This window comes from Harpia harpyja, chromosome 7 (assembly GCF_026419915.1).
Source record: "Harpia harpyja isolate bHarHar1 chromosome 7, bHarHar1 primary haplotype, whole genome shotgun sequence".
NCBI lineage: Eukaryota > Metazoa > Chordata > Aves > Accipitriformes > Accipitridae > Harpia > Harpia harpyja.
This window is the reverse complement of record NC_068946.1, coordinates 36,380,509-36,394,999: the sequence shown is the minus strand read 5'-3', so window position 1 is coordinate 36,394,999 and position 14,491 is coordinate 36,380,509. Positions and strand designations below refer to the sequence as shown.

Here is a 14,491-nt window from a genome sequence, read left to right as displayed (position 1 = left end):
TGCTGTAGCCACATTTGAGAAATGACTTGCGATAGTCAAACCTAGTCAAAAATGGGAAGAAACTGCAAATTAATTCTGCTCTATTTTTCTGTAAGAGTCTTGCTAGTTTAGTTATTTTAGCTAATTATACTAATTATTATCCCTAATGATACTTTCTAGACCATCTTTCTAGTATTGGCACAGATCTGAAAAAAAGCAGTAGGGAATTAAAACAGAAGTATTATTTAGTACACTGTTACCAAAAATGTTTACATATCCTCTAGAAGATACTCTAGGCATTCTGTACCTGCAGGGGAAAGGGGGACAAGAGAAGAGAGGAAGAGACACCTATGGCTTATGTTGCTATAGCTACAAGATGCTTAGATTTCCAGTTTCAGTGAATGAATCAATAGAAACCACAGCTTCACTCTCCTCTTTTATTCACCAAAGGCAAAACTGGAAGATGGGTTGCTAAGCAACACCACACTAAAGACTGCAGCTCTTTGAAATTAGCATTACTGACTCCCCTCCATCCCAGGAGTCTCTTCCATTCAAAACCATTTATTAAGAAAGGGCCTAAGAAAAAAAAAAAAAAAAAAAGCTACCAGGACATGCGTTTTTAAAATAAGAAACTGTAAAAGCAGAAGGAAAGCTGAAATTAACACTTTCAATTAGTTGGAGTAAAGAGAAATGAAACAAAGCCATTCCTTCTGCAGAGAAAGTAAAAAAAAGATTTAGTAAGGACAGGAAAACTTAAATTGGCTTATATAAACTGAAAGGGAAATGGAAAGGCCATTTATTTCTTCTGGGAATACTATATTAAAGCAAGATTTTCTCTAAAGAACTACTTATAGCCACTTTTTTTTAAAAATTGAAATCCGAAGATGTGCCTCATTTGCACTCTTCTTTTAAAGACCTCATGTATAAAAAGACACTAGATATACATGCATAGTATATGAATAAAAGCTCTTCACCAAAAGTTAGCCATGAAAAGCTCAAAGTTTCAGTTAAATTTCTATCAACTAATTTCTGTATCTTATCATTGTCATGACCTAAACTATTACTCATCTTATGCTCATGATAAAAACAAAGTAGATGTAGATGCAGATTACTCTTGCCTTTTTTGAAAGCATCTTGCATTTATTGATATAAACCCATCTATTTTTATTCTAAACTTCAGCTAAATGTTATTCCAATGCTATTGAGGAAGCAAAACCACATTGATCCTATATGAACAGGTCTGTGTACAAAGAAATGTTGTTTTACTAGAAACTGCTTTGATAAGGCCTGTGTACTTATTCTTTTAGCAGTGGGAAAAAAAACCAAACCCAAAACAGCATAGTTGAAGAATTCATAGTCTCCTGAGCCCCACAGCCCAGCTCCCTTACAGTTCCCCCCAGCCTCCACATTTTCCAGATCCTTCCACGTTCCTCCTTCCACTCCCATACCATCAGTTTTTCCCCCAGTCTCCTAAACCTTCTTCCTCAGACCTCTATCACACTGCACAACTGGCAGGCAAAAACTATGGAGCCTGTACTGTGCCTGGTACTGTTATGTACACACTGATTGCCAGTGCTCAAACAGAAGGGATAAGGCTACAGCGTAAGTTTCAAGGTTCCCTAGGGAAGGAGAGGCCACTTATTTGGGTCTTTTCTCAATTCTAACATTCACACAAATCTTGTAGAAGTGTTATAGTCCTGAGACACCTCTATTAATTTTAGTTAGGCTGACCAACAACTCAAAAGTTACTGGAATGCAGAGCCTGGAAACCACCAGTAGGTAGCATCATTGTGTAAGTGATGCATGTCAATCTATTTAGGAAACAAGGCTATAAAGTTACCTGAGATACAGCACCCAGTTATTGATAAGCAAGATTAGATACAATTGTAAACAGGGTCCCTTTTGGAGCCTTAACATTAAGTTGACATAAAAAAGAAACCCCCAAAATCAAATGAAAGTGACTTTACACAACGTCAACATGAAAAGCTAAAAAAGGAAGAAACTGAAATTGGTTATTTTAAGAAACGTAATCACTAGTATTAAGAATTCTCTTTTCATGCCAAAACATTACTCTTCTAGTCAAATACATACAACATCAAGTGCTGCTTGAAAACCAAATACAGCAATGTAACAGTGTTTTTTGTTAGGCACCTATTTTTTCAAAAATTCTACATCACTGAAAAAACCTCCTGATTCTTCTCCTTTCTCTCATTCATTGATGACATGCTGTTCCTCCCTAAAGATCCACAGGTACATTCCGTATGTGAGACAAGATCATAATCCCCTGTAATCAAAACGATTTCTCCAGAAAGGTGTTTTATATGGATTAAACAAAATAAGTGCTGACTTCTGCACATATGACTATACTGTCTACACATACAATGCTGAAAGACTAAACACTCCAAATTAAAAATGTCAAACATTTCTCTTCATGGAAATCTGACAGGTGGATAATAGACAGCATGAATAGAAAATAAATTCTGTGTAAGACTTGCATGATCTATAAAAGCATTTACTGAATATTTACATAAGGTCTTATTTTTAAATATTAGATTTTCATTAAAAATGTAAGTTCCACTGAGAATGATGTATGTAGCTGGTTTTTCAAGATTAAAAAAATAAAGCGTGCTTATAACATATGTAAAAATAAAAACCCATACTTTAGAAATATACCTGCAGTAATAAAGATTACACTATAATTATGAATAAATGGTTTACACAAACTGAAATCCAGCATCTTAACAATGCACCTGCACTAGATAGGATAGGCTGTTGTTTTCAGTGCTATTTCAAATGGACAAGCCAAAATACTAAGTTGTATGCTCTAAAACATTTTTATAATGCCGATGACACTTTTTTATGATGCTGGATGACACTTTACATAGCACACATGTAAGCAGTATTCTCTCCTGAATAAGAATAAACACAATTCCTTTCAGGGCTGCAGATTTTTCTTTAAAATAATCCAGATCTCTAGTATCATTAAGTTAATAATATTCACAATACTTTTGTGCTGATATGGTCTCTGTCACTGCAGTACTTCATTCATAGTTTCCGAAGTCAGATTAAAGAAACAGTCCATAAGCCATACAAAAAATATTCATGTTCTTAGTGATGCACGGGCCTTGTCAAGTATTTCCTTTCTGATCTTTGGATAGTTTGGATGTGCTTCAAGGACCTGTCAAAAGACAAAACAACCCAAAAGCTCTGTGTCTAAAAGGAAATAATACTGTGTTTGGTTATCCCCCTCATCACTGAGCTTACACATTCTAAAACTAAAAAAATAACGTGACAAGTTTGTTTTAAGAATGCATAAAAATTTAACTGTGGCTGGAGACTTCTATGTATGGAGGTCAAGAACAGCTTTATCAAAGACACCGTGTTTCCCTTTCATGCTGCCCTGTCACCCTGGTGCAAAAGACACAGGGGTCAAGGGCTAAAGCCTCTGGGTGGCTTGAAATGTGTGCATACAGAACAGTGACCTCTGGAGACATTTCCAAGGTTTTAAGTATACTTTCTCTGCAATGATAAACTGCTCTTATGTTTTCACTCCCTCAGGCTCTTTCTTACTATACTCTACCCACTTCCTCTTCTTGCCCTTCAAATCCCTCCTTTCCTTTATCCTTCCATTCAGTTTGTCCTTTCTAGTTATCTTTATTTCCCCCCAAAAGAGCAAATACAATTTATTTCATTATTAATACTAATCATTATTAATTCACAATATTCACTCTGCTTCTGTAATAGTAGCCCTTCCTCTTATTCTGGATCTGCTCTATTTATGTTTCGATCATACAAAGATAATACTGGAAGTTACTTTTTAACAGTGTCTTCTGATATTAACATTTGATTAACTTCTTCAGCTATACTTCTGTATGGATTTACCAACTTGCAACCACAGGGCCAAAAGAAGGTGCTGCCATTTGAATATGCTTTCACATATGATAGCCAACCACTTTATCTCTTATTTACCTGGTGGCCAGGGAGCTCAAGATAAAGCAGATTATGTCGAGGATATTTAATTTAATCAAACTTATTAAATAGGGTGTCTTTCTGACATTAAGCCATATATTTTAGAAATTTAAACTCAACCAAAAAAAGGATCATTATGCAAAAACATATCGCTACCACAGACAGAGTATTAAGTACGTAAACAAATTCTACCTTATGACAAACATCGATTGCATCAACATATCTCTTCCCTTTCAGGTAATTGAAAGCCAGCTTGTATCCTGTAAGTAAAAGGGGGAAAACAATTTCAGTTTCTGTATTGAATAATGAAAATATCGCATTCAAATGCATTTTGGTCACCATATGTTTCTAAAGTTAGTATATTTGTTTTCTAGTATTCTCTCATCTAAGCCTGTAGAGATGAAAATTTCTACTGAAAGTCACTTCAAGTAGTAAATAAAACTCCTTTACACGCTGAAAGCTATGTTTGAATCAAAAGGAGACATTATTCTGGAGAGCACGTGTTACTACGGAGAATACATAATGGTTGTCCTCTTTCAATTACTATGGTACCCCACAGAGTTTCTTACTGTGACCTATAATACACTGTCCCTCTGTAAAGGCAATTCTGTTATTAAAGGACAAAAGAAGAAAAAAAAAAGATCAGGATAGCAATAACAAAACTAGGGAATTAAAACACTATTCTGTTCCACTGTCAGCAGACCACTGATAAAGTCACATGGAATAGCTAAGTCGCATAGCAACATGCCAGGCTGATACTTTCAATATAAAAAGTACAGCTCAAGTATACCAGCCTGGACAGATATCAGGACTGAGGTAAAAAGGTTATAAGCACGCAATTTCCAAAATTCAAAATTTTAAATCTTTGATTTATGAACTTATCCTCACTAGCAAGTGAGTATGAGGAATCTCATACCAGTTTTTACAGTTTTACTTGCCAGAAGCAGTTTGTGCTGCTTTAACCATTTTAGTTTTAAAGCATGACAATTCTCACAATGCTGTATGCAAAACTAGGAAACAACGTGCACAGAGTACCTTTACTATCATACTCTCACTGTTTGTATGCAAGATCATTCCACAGTTTAACTTCACTAAGGCATTCTCCTGTCTAGACACCAAATGATTTTGTAATTTGTTCAATTCCTACCCTCTAGAGGGTTTCAAAGTAGCAAAAGTCTTGATCTATGTTATCTACAAACTCAAGAAATCACACCTTTTTACTGTTAAAATTTCTTCTAATATGTTTTATTTGATCAACAACTGTAATAACTTAGCCAAGACACTCACAGGTCAGTCTACAGGAGCAGGACCAACTAGTAAAATTACTGCATCCAAATGCAGGTATCTAGAGATTTTCCCATATAACCTAAATCAGATTCCTATCAGTCATTTTTATTTCTGTTTTGACATCTGAATCTTCCTTCTGCTTTGACCCTCCTAATTTTTTGACTCACGGTACATAGGGTAACATCTAGTTTTGGCAATCCATCCATGCATGTGCATTTTTATATCTTTAACCGTGTTATAAAAGCAGGAGCTAAATCACAAAACATTTAGTTCCATTAATAAAACACTACTTTAATCTACAGATCATATTAGATAAAATCATGAACAAAACCACTGCAGCATCCAGAAGTTACAATTAAAGAAATGAGATGTATGGCAGTTCATATGCATAACAGTTACTATCTTGTTAAAAAAACCACTTGTCTTCCCATTGATGCCAAAGGCTTTCTCACCCTAACACTAAAAAACCTAGGGCACAAAAAAAGACCACAGATTAAAGACCGCAAGAAGTAAGTATTTTTGAGGGGCCATAAGCCTAGCCCAAAACCTGGAACAGAATTTGTGTAAACCACCAGCCTTGGGACCTAGAGACAGACTCTAGGTGTTGAGTGAGAAAGGGCATTTATCCTATGTATCAACTTCATAAAGGGTTTCCTACATTCAAATAGTCGAGAAATGTGACAGTTTAGTGTAGACTTCAATTAATGATCCAAATTAGAACTTGAATAGTATCCCAAGTTTTCAGTTAACCATCTTTTTTAAACCAGATACATTTAAAGATATTTAAATAATTTATTTTTAAAATCCTTACTCATGTGTCGTGGTTTAACCCCAGCCAGCAACTAAACACCACGCAGCCGCTCACTCACTCCCCCCACACAGTGGGATGGGGGAGAAAATCGGGAAAAGAAGCAAAACCCGTGGGTTGAGATAAGAACAGTTTAATAGAACAGAAAAGAAGAAACTAATAATGATAACACTAATAAAATGACAACAGCAATAATGAAAGGATTGGAATGTACAAATGATGCGCAGTGCAATTGCTCACCACCTGCTGACCGACACCCAGCTAGTCCCCCTGAGCGGCGATTCCCCGCCCCCACTTCCCCGTTCCTATACTAGATGGGACGTCACATGGTATGGAATACACCGTTGGCCAGTTTGGGTCAGGTGCCCTGGCTGTGTCCTGTGCCAACTTCTTGTGCCCCTCCAGCTTTCTCGCTGGCTGGGCATGGGAAGCTGAAAAATCCTTGACTTTAGTCTAAACACTACTGAGCAACAACTGAAAACATCAGTGTTACCAACATTCTTCGCATACTGAACTCAAAACATAGCACTGTACCAGCTACTAGGAAGACAGTTAACTCTATCCCAACTGAAACCAGGACATCATGTATATAAAGCCTTATCCATATAAATAGATAATTTGTCTGATTATCAAAAGGAAATAATTAAATTAATGATCTGCCACCATCAGATATATACTGGGTATTATAAAAGGTTCTCTACTATAGATAGTACATACTGCATTACTATAAATACATTATTAAAAATTAATGCTGTACTTAGAGAAAGTTGTTCACAAAGAGCAAACTAAAACTGTTTCAGACCAAACCCTGCACTAACACAGTAAGCAGAAACTTCTGAAGTATCACAAAGCTGCTATCTCTTGCACCAGGGGCTTTCCAAGTGACTGTTACATACACCTTTAAACATCTGTGGTTTTTATGTGAGGAAAGCCAGTGATATTCTATCCCTACAGAAAATTAAAAGCAGTCTTTCCAGTAAAGGGTAGCTGTTTCATTCCTACTGTAGTGCCTGAAATCATGCTTATAGGTTATATATACATGCCTATTGTTGGATTCATTTGGTTTCCATATTTCCAGGCCATCTCATAATTTAATGCTGCATCCTTATATGCTTGTTCCTTTTCCATTATGTATCCCATGTATTCATAAGCCTTGCAGCATGACTGCAAAATATAAATATTAATTCAAACTTTTATTTAGGTAAGCTTATATATAATAATACCGACAGCTTAATTATTTAAATGCTTCAAGTCTGTACAACTGGAAAGCTAAGTGATACTTGTACTAACTTTGATGACAAGCTGGTCTTGATTTAAGACATCTGTAATACAAATCAGTTATATGGAATTCTGCACAGCAACTTCCTAAGTTACTCCGAGTCAAGTACAGAGTTCATCACAGAGGACACTGCAACTACGCCTTCAAAAATGTTTAGAGCCTCCCGAAACCCTGTAGATACCACTCTCAGTTAATAATAACCCTATGGCAGCCACATTTCAAGTCCAGCAGGAAAGTGTTGGATCTTCCACAAATATTGTTTGTTTCACTTTTTCTTAAAAATGTATTTTCATAGCCTTATTTTTGGAAACTGTTTTACATTATAATTTTCCACTTAAAGCTAAAGACATACACAAATATCCTAAAGAGAACACCAACCATTAAATATTTCATTTTGTATAACTCCAAGTGGCAAGTTACAAGCATCTGGAAAACAGGTTTCAAAAACTACTAAGCACTAGATGAAAATACTAGCCTTGCCTATGTTACGCATACACATAAATCAATTTAAATCCATAGTAAAAGTTAGCATGAAAGACACAGTAATTCATACAGAAATCTTAAATTTAGTACATAAAGCAGGAAAAAACCCCACAAAAATAACCAAAACCCTAACTACCATGTGCCCTTACTGTGAACAGCTTATAGTATCATGCTGCCAATAGGTCAAATATTTGAGAGGAAAAATGAAGATTTTAAGAAAATATGCACCTTTTTTTACATAGGCAGAACAAAGAATTGCTGCTATATAAATTACATTCCATCTCTAACTTCACTATTTCCAATTAGGCTTCCAAAATCTACTGATGAAAAGCTTTCAAATCACAGCATACTGGGATAAGCAGTATGGGAATGCCTAGAAAATGAGGATAAAAATATACTCCCCCTCTCATTTGTGATAAAACAAAAAGGTCAAATTCAAGAAGAGTAATCAGTAAGAAGCCCCAATTTCATAGAAACAGTCTGCTCATTGGGATCTCACTAACCAAACCCAAATCTTTTAAAATCAAAACAAACCTGTATTACAAGATACTAGACTTAAGAAGTTTTCACCCAACACACTTACTTAAATTATATATATACACGCACACATATCCATATAATTCGATTCTGGATGATAAAAACAATCCTAAAAACTAATTCATCACAAGAACATGTTTTCTCAATCTAATAAAATCTTCCAAATTGGAGAATACCACACAAAATACTGTCTTGTGAATTAACAAGATATGTTAAGATCTAAAATATTCAACATCTATTTGTATGGTACAAGTCCTGCTTAGCTGCTTTGCATACAAGTTGGAGAAAAGTCAGTATCTTTACTGTGCTGTTTTAAGGAACCAGACTTCTAATTTGCCATCCTCCTTCCTATCAAGCAGAACTTGTTTATCTAAGCCCCTCATGGATCCCAAACTTTTTAGAAGAAAACAAATTACTTGGTAGGCTATGTTTTTTGAGGTCCTTGGGAATTTCTGCAATAAAGTGTCATTTGTGGTACATACCTGCTCAACAGACCATCTATTTCAAGGTATGTCTTATTTTGGGAGATGACTCATGTTTATCCTCCAGTGGTATGGATTTTGCAACTTCCCTTGGCCATCTGGACAAGTGTGTAACTGACCTTAAGGTAGAATTTTTTCTTAACTAGATTCAAACTCATTTTCTGTAAAAATGAAATTGAGTACATCCTATTTTAAGAGGCATCTCTGCAGAGGTACATGATACCATTATACCAAGACCTGTTGCAGCTGCCTCTTGATTTTGTATTTAGAAATAAAAAGAGTACAAGTTCAAAAAAGTCTACCTCTCAAGGAGGTTGTAGAAATGTGACTGAATAATGAACCTTATCTTCTATACTGATGAATTCAGAAAAAGAAATATACAGCATCAGGTCCTTTTCTAAACCAAATCTGTGCACTATAAACAGTATCCTGAACCTGCAGCATAGTATCTATGGAAAACTAGCCTATTGGATGTGCCTCATGTGAAGGAAAGTGAAGTGTATAGATGGAAAAATGTGGTAAGCAAAAAGGGACAAAATGAAAAAAAGCACACAAGCTAAGATCTGTGCTTGTTCCTATAGTCAAATCAGAGTATTGGGCAGTTTGCCAGCTCAGAAACTCTGAGGGGCAAGAACATCAGAGCTTGTCCCCAGACAATCTACCAGACAGTATCTTCACAGCAGAGAATTAATATTAGCATTAAAAAAAAACCAAAAAACCAACCAACCAAAAAACTCTTGTATAGTAGCAGGCTTATGAACATAAATGTTTAAAAACTTATTTTAAGATACGAAGATAACATCTCTTAATAAATGGAGCAGGTTTCCAAAATTTATATGGCTACATCTTTCTTCGTCAGGTTTGCGAGACTCAGTAACATGCATCTCTTGACATTCCATAAACACCTTAAGCTTCTAGTGTCACCACAGCTAAAACTTGCTTAAGTTATTACAGAATATGAATAAAAATGACTAAGCAGCATTTACAGGTTTGTTTACTACCCTTCAGTGTAAAGTTGCTGGTTTCCTGGCTTGTTTTGGTCTACTTCTCCTTAATAAGTGAAACACCAGGCAGTTGGAAAAAGAAATGCATTTCAAAATCATTTTTCAGAGGAAAACTAAACATTAGAGGAATTAAAATAAAAGGTTACTAAGGTTACTTTTAATGTGCATTCACTTACCCTGTTATGACGAAGGCACCGTTTTAATAATTCACCTGCCATATCATATTTAGCAGATTGAATATATATATCTGCAAGCAGAAGCCAACTCTTTTCAAACTCCTCTGCATCAATGGGATTCCAGCTCATTTTTGAAATCCGTTTTAACTGATTTCTGGCTCGCGGAGTCTGTTTCAAGATCATGTAGGCTGTGGCCATTCCCAAAAGTGCTGGTATATGATCCTTCTGCAGTAAAAACCATAGTGACTGCTTGGTGTTTCTTATTTTGCTTTTAACTTCTTTTTTTTTTTAAATAAGACTTTCACCAGGTATCTAAACTAAAAGCTAAATCTCAGGAAATAAAGATAGAACATCCAATCTTACAAACATGTTTTCCATCTAGTGCTATGATTATTTCTGTAAGACTACTCATGATAAACACCACATTAAATAATTAAGAGGCTGAATAGAAGTTTGGGCTCAAAACAATCTTCTTCAGGCTCAGGAAATGTTGAAAGCATCCACAGGTATTTCCTCTCAACAAGAAACATTCTGATACCATCAAGATCTATCCTTTTGATACACAAATAAATACTTCAGATAGAAACTGAACTCACTTGAAGTTACAAGTGGTATTTTCTACTTTTAGTAGTTCCTGTCAAATATCAATAACAGGGACACCAATTCCTATTATTAGGCATACAGCTCCTAAAAATGTAAGTCTAAACTGCCCATATCCAGAAGCTATGTATAGCGAACAGGATTCTTAAAAGCCACCATTCTGTGCAAGAGCCCCAAGCAAGCAGTAAGAAGTGCAGGAGCAAGTGTGATTTTTAAAATCCTGCCTTTATTAGCACAGGGTATAGATGAGAATGGGGCTCACATCCTGAAACTGCTTCCTAAATGCAGAGAGTAGTTCTATTAGCAGCTAACTTAAAAGCTTCTTTCTCCCTCTCAGTGTTCCTGCCTCACCATTGGCATTCTGCCTTTACACTTCTTTGTAGGGTTGTGCTGTAAATAGGCTTGCCATAGTGGGTTAAAAAAAAAAGACCCCACCAAAAACCCCTCTTCTGCATAAGGATCAGCTCATCCCCCCTCTCCCTCAATAGTCACACCTAGCATGGATCAATAACCTCTAAAGTCTGAAGAGATTAAAACTGTATATTTTATGCAACCCTGAAGAGAAGACTAAATAGACTGGAGCATTCTTCCTGCTGGAACTGTGTCACCATGTCAAAAAACATTCAATATTCACAGGACCTCAGATCAATTCTGAGCAAGACTGGGAAGCCAGTACTGAAGGTAGAGGGACCTTGTTTGTGATTCTCAGAACTGCCTTACACACAAGGTAAGCACCAGTATACTCAGCCAAGAAGCAGTTTAGCACACAGTTAATGGGTAGTTAAGTATTTCTTGGCATTCTGATGGATTAGATGTGTCTACATGTGCTTAAATAAAATCTGTTGAAAGGTGCTGGTAGCAAAAGTATCTGTTGTTAATCCTAAAGCTAATGACTACAAGTAGCTATAAAATAATGAAGATTTCCATCATAAGGATGAATTTTAAGCAGATGGATAATCTTGCCCTGGAATCTAAATTCTGTCAAATTGCCATGAAGTACATGAAGGCAGCTTATATTTAATTGCTTTTGCTTACAGAATGAAGGTATTGTATAGACTTATATCATCAGACACGCTGCTGGCAAGACTGGGAATTAAAAAGCAGACCCAGCAACTTGAACCAAATAGCCTATCCACATTTCAGTAACTGGCAATATTACCATTTAGTTGAGTTATAAATTTGCAATCCAATTGAAAACTTCTAAACCATGTTATTTCAGCATGTTTTTTTTTTCAAATTTTATATAAAATATTCTTTAATAGGAAAAAAAATCCTTAGAACAAATAGCACTAACACATGCCACTATTCCTGAAAGTTAACTGTGAGACTAGTTAAAAAAAAATGTAGTAAGTGTGAAAGAGAAGACTGAGGAAATGAGACAGGTTACTAACCTCAGCCACTACTATTTCAGTGAAAGTGTTCAGTGCTCGTTCAACACTTGATTTTTGTTTGGTTGCCATGAGACAATAATTTTCCATGATTCGCAGCTGAATGTGACCCTGAATGGTCTGAGGCTTGAGTTCCTTCAGAAGATTTTCTGCTGTTCTTACAGCCAACTGCACGGACTCCTGCTTCTCTGTTGAATTACTGTTATCAGAAAGAAAGTGCTTGTAAAAGCTTATTTTTTTAATATACACCAAATTAATTACAAGTTAGTACCAATTCCATGCTACAGGCACGCCATTTTGTACAAGATAGCTCTGTTATATAGGAATTCTACATTGATTCTCTTCTGTAACAACAGCAGTTCCAACCCAACAAGCTCTTTTTAACACTGCAAGTGACCAGGATTCCAGATAAAATCTTCTATATTTTCTGCTTGAGACTGACTTATTATAGTGTAGGATAGTCTCTCACAATATAGTGAGTAGACTATTCAAAGCATTAGATACGCTTAAAGTTCTAGCAATTTAAATTAAGCCACATTATTAAGGGGCTGCAGAGGAAGGGGATGACAGAAGAACCCAAGCAATATTTATTTCATTCACTTACCCTATGTCAGCATCCAGATTTTCGAAGACTTCACCACCCACAGTTTCATTATCTGGGTTCAAACAAATTTCAATCATGTTGTAGACTGCATTCTGTCCCCAGTCACTGTCTTTTCGAGCTTTATTAAAATGCCGGAGTGCATCATTTGGTTCACCTGTATACCTAGACAGATAATTAAAATATTTAAAGCTGGGCAAGTGAAATTAGCTGCACCAAATCCCACCCAAATCCCAGAAGAAACCCAAGTATTTAAAAACAGATGACACACTTGCACACACTGATAATGCAGGGTTTGAACAGCACACATACTATTACAAGGAACTTGTTTTTTGCAGACCAAAACGAATCTGATAAATTCTAAAATTTGAAAATAAATAATATTATATTTTTGAATCAGCAAGAATATCCCTTTTAACAAGTAGGAAATATGAAAGATGTATGTGAGACAGATAAGAGCTTCATTTTAAAGAGGAGCTCATTGGAAAGTATTTCAGAACAGAAAAGGAGACCTTTCCTAAAATCGTAGCACCTTAAGTAATTAGGAAAGCAGTGCTATATTACTTATCACACTATATGTACCACCTTTGAATGATAATGGATGACGAGAAAGTTAATACACAATCAAATAAACCTTATCTTATTTATAATTGGAAGTACCAAAGATACAGTCCTTTGCAGTAGTGAAATCCTGGTTCAAGCTTTGTTCTGGAAGAATGTTTTTCAGCCATTAAAAGAAATCTTGGGACTTCTTCTAGTTTCCCAGCTCTTCTTAACAGATCAATTAATTGTGAAAGGGTTGCATAGTTATCTAAATATACAAAAAATTAGGACATTGTAATTCTAGTTATTTGCTGTATAAATAGCTTAAGAAATAAAGAGCCTGTGTTGTTTTTTTCACATACAAAAATGATATATGGTGTAATACATAAGGCATATTACTCAGTAACCACATGTTAGCAAGAATGAAGATACCAAGTGATACTTGCAATACTTTTATAAAAACCTGTACAAAGATAAGTATAATTGTACTTCACTTTCAAAAGCACTCAAATGAAAACATCTGCTGTACTGTCACAACTTTTTTCACAAAGTCCACTAGAAAGCTTTACGTTCATTATAGTACTATTTTAATAGATTTTAGTAGCTTTCTCTCTGGTCATAATTTGCAAATTGCTAAAAGAAACTTATTCCTGTCCAAGACAAGTTTCCTTTATTAATCTTGACATAAAATGCTAGCTTTGTGTTCATGCACTTGGTATCTAAACACAAGAGAAAGTGCTTTACAGTTACAAGTACATAACGCCCTAGCTATATTTGGCTTGAGGTAAACAATGCACATTACATTGCAGCAAAGTAAATTACTATATCTATAAGAAATAATTTTCTCGTCTTCCCCTACAATAGCTTTATGTTTTTATATTCAGTAATGGTCTTCGGTTTTAGTATCCATTACATTATAAATTGCATATTCTTTTTAATCATACAAAGTATTTTTTTAGATATTTATTCCTCTACCTCATTGGAACTATGTATCAGAAAGAATTAAAAATATCACCGCTAAATATGCACCTGGCTTGCGTTCTAGGAGCTGCTGGAAATGAAAGACAGCTTGCTCATAATCTTGCTTCCTGAACATGAGATCGGCCATCATCTACAGCATTGACCAATACAGAGAAAACAAAACAAAATATTGTAAATTGTGGTTTATAATGAACTCTAGTTCTGTGAAGCGGGGAGCTGAAACTATAGCTTTAAAGTGCTGCAGGAATTGTACAAGTAGTAAACCGAGTTGGGTTTTTCATTAGTCTCTGGAAAATAAACACTATATACAGACACACAGGTTAATGAGCAGGTACAGGCTCATATCTCAACTTTTCACTTAAGGTAAAAATTAA

General features: G+C 35.5%; 1 protein-coding gene across 1 annotated transcript in view; it reads right to left on the bottom strand.

Annotated features, from left to right (window-relative positions):
• Window positions 1-1,159: 1,159 nt before the first annotated feature.
• TTC21B (tetratricopeptide repeat domain 21B) overlaps window positions 1,160-14,491 on the bottom strand; it is a 42,937-nt gene continuing 29,605 nt past the window's right edge. The window contains exons 22-29 of the mRNA XM_052792301.1: window positions 14,166-14,247; window positions 13,254-13,404; window positions 12,597-12,758; window positions 11,996-12,191; window positions 10,005-10,229; window positions 7,087-7,207; window positions 4,141-4,208; window positions 1,160-3,157 (exon numbers count right to left, since the gene is read on the bottom strand). Of these exons, the coding sequence (XP_052648261.1) occupies window positions 3,080-3,157; window positions 4,141-4,208; window positions 7,087-7,207; window positions 10,005-10,229; window positions 11,996-12,191; window positions 12,597-12,758; window positions 13,254-13,404; window positions 14,166-14,247 (1,083 nt within the window). The 3' untranslated portion in view covers window positions 1,160-3,079. The remainder of the gene's footprint in view (window positions 3,158-4,140; window positions 4,209-7,086; window positions 7,208-10,004; window positions 10,230-11,995; window positions 12,192-12,596; window positions 12,759-13,253; window positions 13,405-14,165; window positions 14,248-14,491) is intronic.